At 37.6% G+C, this 11,653-nt stretch overlaps 1 protein-coding gene and 1 pseudogene across 4 annotated transcripts; both read left to right on the top strand.

Moving 5' to 3' along the window:
• The first annotated feature begins 5,523 nt into the window (after nt 1-5,523).
• On the top strand, nt 5,524-11,311 carry LOC137726761 (malate dehydrogenase). Of its 3 annotated transcripts, none has more exons than XM_088694068.1 (7): nt 5,524-7,090; nt 9,334-9,492; nt 9,570-9,745; nt 9,839-10,116; nt 10,370-10,505; nt 10,628-10,739; nt 11,110-11,311. In XM_088694068.1, the coding sequence occupies exons 2-7, from the start codon at nt 9,360-9,362 to the stop codon at nt 11,202-11,204; spliced, it is 930 nt and encodes a 309-aa protein (XP_088550194.1). In that variant the 5' UTR covers nt 5,524-7,090; nt 9,334-9,359; the 3' UTR covers nt 11,205-11,311. The 3 variants fall into 3 exon arrangements, with proteins under 3 accessions (XP_088550194.1, XP_068321820.2, XP_068321821.2); XM_068465719.2 differs by lacking the exon at nt 5,524-7,090 and adding an exon at nt 8,248-8,430; XM_068465720.2 differs by lacking the exon at nt 5,524-7,090 and adding an exon at nt 8,921-9,110.
• On the top strand, nt 5,547-7,282 carry LOC137726684 (organic cation/carnitine transporter 2 pseudogene; annotated as a pseudogene). The gene has a single exon (XR_015962474.1). The product of XR_015962474.1 is annotated as an organic cation/carnitine transporter 2 pseudogene (transcript).
• Nucleotides 11,312-11,653: the final 342 nt, after the last annotated feature.

Below are 11,653 nucleotides of genomic sequence, written 5' to 3'. Positions count from 1 at the left end.
ATTCTCTTTCTCGAGCTGCTCAAGCCTCTCTCTTACCCAACTGAAGAGAGAGAGGGTATGTTCGGATTGGCCTATCTCAAGTAGTGAAAGACCATAATGCCCTTTCCAAACAAGTTATGGAGTATTATTTCTGATTCTGGTTTTTGGCAAGTGCAATCATAATGTTGCTAAATGGTATATAGTTGTAGTACGAACATAATGACACAGCTCTTGGTAATACACGTCGTAGTCTCATTTGTTAGACTGGACTATTGTTTTTTTGTGTGTAAAAAGACAAATATTTTAACTACGCGAAAAAAATTCGAAGTCGAAAATAAGAAGAGTAATACGCTTCCTCGTTAAATGCATGTATTGGGAACTTGGGAGTACTTTTTTTGTGAATTTACACAAGGTTATTATGGTAAGTTGGTAACACAGGCTGAATGACTGCAGGCTTTGCACCCACTCCCATATAGGACAAATCTACCAAATCTTCTTTTACATGTTAATTACTCTCTCAGATCAAATTATCAAAATCAAATCCAAAAACAAGGATCTCGTTCCGCTTAGCTTAAGCACTTTAGTCCTCGGTATCTGCCTCTCATCTTTTGATTCTTCTCTCGGTCAAAACACTAAACACATGTTCGCAGTTTCCAAAATGGGCCCCACCCAACCCAAGAATAATATAATTTGTCAACGTGGCCGGCTGTGGAGCCCTGATGGAATAGTGGGGAGAAGGTGGGGCCTACAAGAGTCGGGCCGGATGCTGGTCCCAAATCCAATTAGGCAAATACAAATGAAATGATATAAGCAAGTGGCAGGTGGTGGTGGTGGTGGTGGAAGGTCGGCATCAAAGACAAGGGAATTGAAATTTGAAGGGTATATGACGGATTGAGGAGAGGTTGGGTGTGTGTGAGTGGTGTTGGAGAGGCGGATGTGATGGGTTTAAGGTATGGGTGATCTTTCAAGCCAAGCTCTCTCTTTGTTTGTTTAGATTATATTGGGAAAGGTTCAAGTGTGGCTTTCAGTTGTTGGGAGAGGTTTGTAATTGCCACGTTGGCTTAGATCCTCAAGGAATTGTGCATTTCAGCCCGTGTGGCATATGAATTTGGGATAACAAGCTTGTCCATCATTGTCAATGTCCGGAGACGTTTGGATCTTTACTCAAAATTTGTATCTCAATACTAAAAAATAACTACCTAGGAACTTAGGGCTTGGGTTCTTTGATCTTTGGTCCATAGCTTGGATCCTTATCTATAGTTTGTTAATGCCCATTCCATTGGTTGGGAATGAAAAGGAGCAATCCTAAATATATGTAGGATTGACAAAATACACACACACACACACACATATATATATATGAACAAAACAATGGAACGATCATTCTATACGAATATAGAAATGTCATTCTGCTGTTCAATCCAACAAACCAAATACCTTTTCCTTATCTATAGTTTGTCAATGCCGGTTCTATGGGCTTTTAGTGTTTTTATGGTAAGTTTTTTGTTATCTCAAATCCCACCCCTCCACCTATGGTTTTGATGAATTTCTTTATTTCTCAATTTTGAAATGATAAGCTCCACCACTAATCATAATGCAAAGACTATTATTATTACCATTTTCACCATCATGTCGCCATCATCACCTTACCATAACCACTCCTCCACCCCTATAGCCACCACCCCCGTCACTTCCATGAGCATTATCGCCAACTGTACTATGACTACCACCGACACTACCATGATCAACGACAATCCTACTATGACCACCACTGTCACCATCTTGACCATGACCGGCACCTCCACTACCATCATCACCACCTCATCACCACCGTCCCCATCCCTACTCCTCCACCACTCCAACAACACCCTGCCACCACAATGACCACCTCTATTATTATTGATGTCACTAAAGGCACCAACTTTACTACCATCATCTTGCTAACAATTACTACGTGACACTTTCACCACCATCGTTACCACTACCACCTTATACGATGTAACGCCCTGCCCCAAAATAATTATTTCGGAAAATAATATCAGTGATAAGTCCAAACTAAAATCTTGTTTAGTTAACTACCATTAAACACAATTCTTTATGTACATTTATTAATCACACACCAAATCTATAACCAAAGTTTACTTACCAAAAACATAAGATGAACCTTCATCTTATTCACCAAATTTCTTTTCATAATTCAAATTCCCAACAAAAATTTTTCTCAAATTATTTAAGAAATTCTTAATTTCTCACAAAACCTATAGCTAAATTTATTTGACCAAACAGAGGTTAAATTTATACTAAACATCCAATCCCTTTTCTTCTTTCAAATTTTCGATAAAGGTTTATCTTAGTTATTTTTAAGGTTGCATCTGACTCCCGTTAGACTGTCTACGTACCCTTGAACGGGATCAAGCCCTTCGTAGTTCACCATTCAATCTTAATCCATTTCCGATTATATTCCAAATAAACGAAATATCCAACTTTAGTTCTAATGATTGAATCACCTCCAATGGATACCAAATTCGTATTTAGAATATCCAAAATTGTACAAAATGGTAGCATCGGCCCACTGGCCACGCGCCACCGTGGGTGGCGGTTTCCGGCGAGCAGAAACCCCAAATTCCGGCCAACACTAAAAATTACCAATTTTACAAGAAAGTAGATCTCAGTGAGGGGAGAATTTTTTATACCTGTGGCCAAGTCCAATTTGGCCGAGAAACACCCCAAATCTTCCTCGAACCGCCGGAAAACCCTAAAAATGGGTTGTTTCAATCCATCAGTTCCGGTGCTCCACCGCCCCTAAGGTGGTTTGGGCTTTGTTCTTGGGATCAAGGGAAGTTCAATGGTGGTGGAGATTGAAGGAATCCGTTTCAAATATGGTGGATTGAAAATATAGGACCATTATACCCACCGGTGCGTTTTCACCAAATTCAAACCATTTTCATAAATTTTGGGGTGGAATGGATGGAGGCAAACACTATTTTCAAAGTATGGATCATTTTGGCACCGGTACCGTCGTTAACGGTGACAAGAATCGGAAAATATGACCGGGTCAGATCGGCGGGTCATAGGGGATTCGGTTCTCTCTTTCTTCTCCCTCCTTTCCCCTCCTTTCCTTGTTTTCTGATTGGGCAGTCCCAATCCCTCCCCTCTCTCCTTTCTCTCCTTCCCCTTTCATCTCAGCCACCCACGTGGCACTCCCATTGCTCCAAATTTTCTAGAGCCTTCTAAAATAAATGGCAAAATGACTATTTTGTCCTCAAATCCAATCGTTAATAACTTATTCGTTATAATTTCATTTCACGAACGGTTTGTGCCTACGCTCTCATGAGATCAAGCTCTATTCGAAAATATAAATGGTGACCTCGAATGGTCTACAGATTTTAATTAATTAATTTCGAAACTTCACTCTTTGTAACTAGTTTAATTAAAATCTAAATTCAAATAAATTAATATAAATTCTCGAGAAATAATATAAAATGTCGCATCCCGGCCCGGGGCGGATCACTTCCCGGGCCCGTTCCACCACCGTAGCACGATATTGTCCGCTTTGGGCTTACCATTCCCTCACGGTTTTGTTTTTGGGAACTCACGAGCAACTTCCCAGTGGGTCACCCATCATGGGATTGCTCTAGCCCCCTTCTCGCTTAACTTCGGAGTTCCTACGGAACCCGAAGCCAGTGAGCTCCCAAAAGGCCTCGTGCTAGGTAGGGATGTGAATATACATTTAAGGATCACTCCCCTGGGCGATGTGGGATGTCACATAAAATCTCAATAATACAAATACGTAAATTATAATAATTTCCGGAAACAAAATTTTAAAATTCCTTACTTAAATTTGCATAACCATAAATCGATTTATTTTTTATTTTCTCCACATATTCATAATTATGAATATCTAATTTATACATTTAATGACCACTTTATCATGGTCATCATCAACATTTTAATAGTAAAAATTTAGGGAATTGTTATTAATACTCCAAAAATCTCATTTTGCATTCCAAACTTTCTATAATTAGAAAGAAATAAATTGGTCATTAAATGTCTATGACAATCCATATAATCTAAAAAATTATAGTATTGAATTCTCTAAAATTATGCAAAAGTTCCACAAAAGTGTATCATAAAAAGCATATGAAATATTATGGAGTTTTTTTTTTTTGGCTGAAAAATATTATGGAGTTTATAATAGTCAATAAAAGTCTACTTACATGGTGATATAAAAAACTCAACAAAAGTCTATATAAATCTTAATACACTACACCCAAAATATATTTATTCTCAACTTTCACTACTATAAAAAGTCATCAAAGGAAATATGCACGTAAAGCAATGTCTAACAAACTAAGGGAAATTTTGTTTGAACTCAACAATTCGTCATTTATATCCAACATTCTTCTACACTCTGCAATTTATTTTAATGAAGTTTTGATTCTCCTTGCTAACAATGATTTTATGTGGTCTCGCTCTTTCGGATAACTTTATGTGGCTTTGCTATTAGATGATGATCTATTGTAATCATCGATACGATTATGTTGCGTCTAATGTTATGTAATAGATTAGTATGGGTGCCGTGCGTAGTTTTCATATATGCGGTAGCCATTTAGAGATTTATTATAGTTGTCTTGTTTGAACAAATTAGCTCCAAATCATTTTCTTAATCACTAAAGCATTATGCCCAACTAACACCTCTATTTATTTGAGATGATCAATGAAATATCAATCTATCATTTTTGTCAAAAATTTTCTTTTATGATTCTCCCTAGACTGGCATTTATTCCTAAAAGCTCTCATGCAGGGTAAACCCACAAACCACATCAAGATATCTTGTCTTCTTCCTCATGACATTATCATTCTCTCCTCTGGTCAGGGAAAATGAGGAGGTATACACTTTTTATGGTGCAAAAATAATTAGAAAGAAAAAAGAAATTGAACATGTGGCACATTCTGATTCTGCCACATCTGTTTTGTGGCTTGAACCAAGTGCCTCTCTCTATGAAACTCTGACTGAATAATATAGACTCATCCCAAAATGTGATCTAGGTCGAAGCTCACAACTCGTAATTCAGAATTAGAATAATGAACAAAAATATATCTTAGAAAATCAGAATTTATTTTTCCATTTTCTTTTGTATGATCAGTTGGCCTCTTCGTTATGCCAAGGGACATACAGCACTTGAACTCTCCATCTGCTACTTGTTATTGTACACGTCATATCTACTGACAACAAACGTTGTTGTTATTGGTAAGGACAAGATAACAAACTTAAATATTGAAAGTGAAAGTGCACACCTTGTACAAGTGTCTACGAAGAACCGATGCAATGCAAGAAGACTAGTAGGTCTTTGGAATCCATGACCAGCTGTGAAATCTCCAACACAATTCAGATATTTTTAGAATACCAAAAATTCATTTGGTCTGGTTCCTAAATTAAGTTAAATTTGACTCGTGAATAATTAATTTGTTAAATTAGTGTGTCGTAAGAATATGTGGGAAAAAATAACTTAAAAGAGTGAGTTTAGCGAGTCTGTCAAAGATGCTCTAGCTAGCAGCTATATCTAATGGCTGATCCAACCCCTTTTGGCCTTGATCCAAACATGGAAGACCCAGAAACTCTGAGGACCAATCTCCTCAATTCCTTGGATCAAATAATTGAGCAAAATCAATCAAGTTTTGGGTGGAAACAATTCCTCCAAGCCATCCTTGTCTCTTTGGCATCACTCTTTGATGGTCAACAAACTTTCATCAGTGTCTACACAGATGCAATCCCTACATGGCACTGCTCCACCACCACCACCACCTCATGCACCACAAACTCCAACATCTGTGACCTGGCCGACTCCGATTGGTCCTGGGATTCAACTTCCTCCACCACAATCATATCTGATTGGAGCCTCCAATGCTCTAGCTCATTCATCAGAGGCCTCCCTGCCTCCTCCTACTTCTTGGGCGGTGTGGTCGGTGGGTTCCTTCTAGGAACCCTAGCTGACTCCTCACTCGGTCGCAAGAAGCTCCTCTTGATCTCTTGTGTAACGATGTCCTTAGCTTCGTTTATCACCATTCTCTCCCCAAACGTTTGGGTTTACTCAGCAGTCAGATTCATAAGCGGGGTCGGCCGCTCCTCAATTAGTACATGTGTTCTTGTCTTGCTTATGGAAAAAGTTGGGAAGAAATGGAGGCCTAGAGTGGGAATCATGCAGTTTTTTTTCTTCACTCTCGGGTTTTTGTCACTACCACTGATTGCTTATCTCAACAGAGTTAACTCATGGAGAGCCCTGTACTTGTGCACTTCGATTCCTGCAGTTTTATACTGCTTACTGCTTCAGTTCTTTGTCAGCGAGTCTCCGAGATGGCTGTTCATGAACGGTAAAAAAGAGGAAGCTGTAGCGATACTGTTGAAATCTGCCGGACAAAATTACCCAAGTGAGTTAAAATTGTTGTTGGTCTCATCTCATGAGGTGGAGGTCGACTCTTCAAATACCAGTAATCATCCGTACAAGTCAATGAAGGACTTGTTTGCAAAAAGATGGGCTATGAAGAGAACCCTAACGGTAATGGTACTAGGGTTTGGAATCGGAATGGTGTACTATGGAATGCCATTAGGGGTTGGAAGTTTGGGGTTTAACATTTATTTGAGTGTTATGTTTAATGCTTTGTTAGAAATACCCTCGTATCCAATTACTTGCATTATATTGGAAAGATGGAGTAGGAAATTTTCAGTGCTTGGATTTTGTTTAGTGAGTGGAATTTGTGGAATTGTGTGTGCAGTTGTAGGGCAAAAGGGGGTGAGAATTGGGTTGGAATTGGCTTCTTTCTTTTGCTCACGAACGGCTTGGAATCTGATTTCTATGTTCACAGTTGAGTTGTTTCCAACTTGTGTGAGGAACTCTGCTACATCTTTGCTGCGGCAGTCTTATGTGTTGAGTGCTGTTTTTAGCTCGATGTTAGTTTCTGTTGGGAGCAGCAATGAGTTTCTTTCTTACGGCGTGTTTGGACTGGCTATATTTTTTTCTGGATTTTTTGTGGGATTTTTGCCGGATACAAGAGGTGGAATGCTTTGTGACACCATGGATGAACAAGAACGCAAAGAGAATATGATTTTGAGGTGAGATTTTGGGATTTTGAAGTTAGTTTATTAACAATTTTATCACTTGGATCAGTTTATTATAATAAAACCAGATCTTGGCATCTTGGTCCAGTCTGTGAGTTAAATTTGGGCAAATATTTTGGCATGTGCCCTCCTGTGTCTGTGGATTTGATTAACGTTTTAAATGAATGGTCTCCCAGCTTCATCAAAGTAACACGCCATCTGTAATTAATTGCAAAGAATTTTTCATTCGCATGGAAGCCTGGCCTCTATCTGAAGAGAGCAGAGCTTAACACATGGGGAGATTGCAAACTGGGACGTACCTTATGTCCCCTACTTTTATTTTATTTTATTTTTAACAAACGATTTTATATTCGCTAATGGAAGGAAGTGGGTTTAGCCTGCTAGCAATAATGTGGTTCAATTCGTCTTTGGCGAGAATACTGATCGGATGGGATATTGTGAAGGAGAGGAGGAAGAAAAGGATCGGATGTAACGGTAAAAATCAAAGCTTTGCATTTTGGACAGTTTTAAGTCCTTATATGTGATTTTATTAAGGGTTAAACTTGTGAATAAATTTTTTATTAAGGAGTGGTTGGAAAAATAAGAGACAAAGTGGGCATATTTACACTCATTTTTTTATTTTTAGTTTTCATTATTAAAACATCTCATTTTGATCATTGAGATGTGAAATCAATAGAAATTGTCCCTAAATTTGTCCACCATCAATCATTTTGGTCATTCAAGAAAAAATCTTTGTTAAATAAGAACTAAAAAGACAAAAATACCTTCAAATCTTATAAACTATGGTGTTTAGGGGTATTTTTGTTCTTACCTTATGAATTTTTTTAGGAATAATCAAAATGATTGAGGTGGACAAAATCAGAGACCACTTCTATCGATTTTGAACCTCAAGAATCAGAATGAAGAATTATACCAATCTCAATGATCATTTTGAACAAAAAGCCAACAAAAATTAAAACAAAAGCCAAACATGCCACAGTGACGCAGTCATTGAGATGAGGTTGTTATAAGTGGATATCTCCCACTAGTATTTGCTTGGTGACTATTTCTAATTTTTGCTGCATAACTGTGTAAGTTGACAGTCTCACTCTGATCTCCTATCATCACGCTTATCTGATTATCTTTATCCTCGATTCCCGTCATTGTAATGTTCACCTCCTCATCTCCTTCTCATCTATAAAACCACTACAATTATATTCAACAACCTCCTCACTCCTGATCGCCATTATTCTCACTCATCCACACTCCTAATTGCACTCATTTTCTCTATCCAGAACCACTCTTTGCAACAATGGCAAAAAACCCAGTTCGAGTTCTTGTCACTGGTGCCGCTGGTATGATCATCTTTTCAAAATTAACTTTCTTTTTCCAGTATTTTTCCCTGTTTGGATTGAAATAAAATGTGGATGTACTGAGAAGAATTCAAAATTTTGGTTATATGCATTTGATATTTGTTATGAAATCATTAAATTTGGGATTCTAATTCATGATCCAGAAAACCCAAATCTCCTCCCAAAGTCTAGCACCATTATTTAACTTTCCAAGATTTCATATTATTACTATTATTATTATTAATTTCTTGTATTCCTTGGTTCTGGAGGAGGCCAAACAGAAGGACATGTTCTTTTCTTTGGAATATAATTATTAAGAATTCTGTATTTATAAATATCTTGTGGACTTTGTTTTGGTATCTGATTGCTTTGTTGAAGAGGTGTCTCTGTTCGCTGTAGATTCTTCTTCTCATGGATGGTATTTTTAGACCTCTATAAAAACTTAGGGTTGGATTATTTTGATTTTAACGGGAATTGTTTGTTGCATATCTGTTTGTTTCTTGAGAAAATGGAGAATATTGTAGCACTGCTTCAGAAAATGGAGAATATGAATGTGGTACTGGTTCAGAAAAGTTTGGTTGTTCTGTTCACTATTGCCTTCTTTTGGAAGCTCGTAAAATACATGTGGAGCTTCTTGAGTATGGAGAAGGATCCTGTGATTGTTTTGGTCACTGGTGCTGCAGGCATGCCATATATTCTCATATCGATAAACCAGTCTTGGAAGATTTCTTGAATTTATAGATAATCTTGATGTCCAATTTTATGATATTGAAAATACTTGCCATACAATTCTAATAATTGTCTGTCAGCTTTTTAGGGTTATGAAAAGGGTCATGCTTTTAAATGTAAAACTTGTGTTCCAAATTCTTGAAAACTCGCTGAAGGTTCATACTTGATGTTGAACAGGGCAAATAGGGTATGCTATTGTTCCGATGATTGCGAGGGGGGTCATGCTAGGCCCTGACCAACCTGTAATTCTGCACATGCTTGATATTGAACCAGCAGCTGAAGCCTTGAATGGGGTGAAAATGGAACTAATTGATGCTGCCTTTCCTCTTCTCAAAGGTAAAGTCTGATCTTGAACGCATAATACTCCCTTTGAGGATCATTCGTATTAAACTTTGCCGTATACATGTTTGTAGGTGTTGTTGCTACAACAGATGCTCAGGAAGCTTGTAAAGATGTCAATATTGCTGTTATGGTCGGCGGATTCCCACGGAAGGAAGGTATGGAAAGGAAGGATGTGATGTCGAAAAATGTATCAATCTACAAGGCTCAAGCTTCAGCACTAGAAAAGCATGCTGCTTCAGATGTCAAGGTGAGAAGCAGAACGAAATACGTGCATACCACATTACTTTTTTATTATCTTTTATTATCTAAAGCTGATGCAGTTTCATTGCTTCTACCATAGGTTCTGGTGGTTGCGAACCCAGCAAACACTAATGCACTCATCTTGAAAGAATATGCACCTAAAATCCCAGAGAAGAATATCACATGTCTTACAAGATTAGATCATAACAGAGCTTTGGGACAAATCTCCGAGAAGCTAAATGTTCATGTTGGTGATGTAAAGAATGTTATCATCTGGGGAAATCACTCTTCAACTCAGTATCCTGATGTCAATCATGCAACTGTCACCACTAGCAGCGGAGAGAAACCTGTCAGGGAACTTGTGGCTAATGATCAATGGTAACTCTAATTTTTCTGACTCTAAAATTCATTATAAATATTTTGAAATGACAAAATGCTCAAATATAAAACGCGGAGAATTTTGGGTGTTCGAAGCTAGAAAAAATTCTTCATCCAGTTTGATAAATAGAAAGGGCCAGCATGAAATGGTGTCTATTTGTTGTTCAACTATGGAAGGACAAAATTTCCGACCTTTCATTCATCAACTTACTATTTTGTGTCACTAATATGCTGTCATTTTTTTTTTCTTTAGGTTAAATACCGAGTTCATCACCACTGTGCAGCAGCGCGGTGCAGCCATTATTAAGGCTCGGAAGCTATCCAGTGCATTGTCTGCTGCCAGTTCTGCTTGTGATCACATACGTGATTGGGTTCTTGGGACTCCTAAGGTTGCTTGCTATCTTTATCAGTATTCTTTTCTTTCAAAGCTAATTTTTTTTTTTTTTTTTTTTGTTTCTTCATATACTTTATACAAATTTAATATTTCTTTGCTTCTTTGAATGTCATCCAGGGGACATGGGTTTCAATGGGTGTGTACTCTGATGGTTCTTATGGAATCCAGCAAGGCCTAATCTACTCCTTCCCTGTTACATGTGATAGAGGACAATGGTCAATTGTGCAGGGTAAGTTATAATCATGACCACTGTTTATCTTCCTTCAGCGATTAAAAATCCGAGTATTGAACTCAAATCATGTTTAGGCAGCAACAAATTACTGTCATTAAGGATAGTCAAATATCTTCATATCCGAGAAATGGTTCTGGAAAATAAAGTTGGAATAGATTCAAACGCATTGAGCTGATACTTGTCGTTGCTGAAAACTTCATATTTACGGTTCATGGATAGATTTAACCATGTATCAATCCCATTTGATATTTCAGCATTCATTATTCCGAAGTGTTTTAAGACATTTTCTACGTAAAAACTCATCCTCTATATGAGGCTGTTTCTGTGCACTCACCAATTGATCAACTTTTTATTATTTTGAATGCAGGACTCAAGATTGACGATTTCTCAAGGGGAAAGCTAGATGCAACTGCAAAAGAGCTCATCGAGGAGAAAACATTGGCCTATTCATGTCTCAATTAATGTTGAACGTTTCTTTTCTCATGGAATAATGGTAGGAGGGACTCAATAATCCATCAAATAAATTAAGAACACAAAATTGTTATTCAATGTTAGTTTTTCTTTGGTAAGATTTGTTCATCACATTGCATGCATGATGCATATATGCTCAAAACAATAACTACTGCTATATACTCGGAACATAAGACCCTATTTGAGAAAACATAGGATGTGATTGGGGGTTGATCACTTAGGGATTTTTTTTCTTTCTATACAATGATACTGCGTAAAAGGAAAATGAACACCATACCTCAGGTGCAGGGATAAACACTCTTAACCATTTCAACTACAAGTCACTTGGATAACCTTGAGATTTAGCACTGGGATTTTTTTATAGTAATTTAGTAAATAGCAAGTGGGACTTTGTGTTGATAAATTTCAACACTGGTACTGTGCGGCGCCATAGCCAGTAA

The sequence above is a fragment of the Pyrus communis genome, chromosome 5, assembly GCF_041283825.1.
Source record: "Pyrus communis isolate YQ-2024b chromosome 5, ASM4128382v1, whole genome shotgun sequence".
NCBI lineage: Eukaryota > Viridiplantae > Streptophyta > Magnoliopsida > Rosales > Rosaceae > Pyrus > Pyrus communis.
The sequence above is the reverse complement of the archived record's forward strand: the minus strand, read 5'-3'. Positions and strand labels throughout refer to the sequence as shown.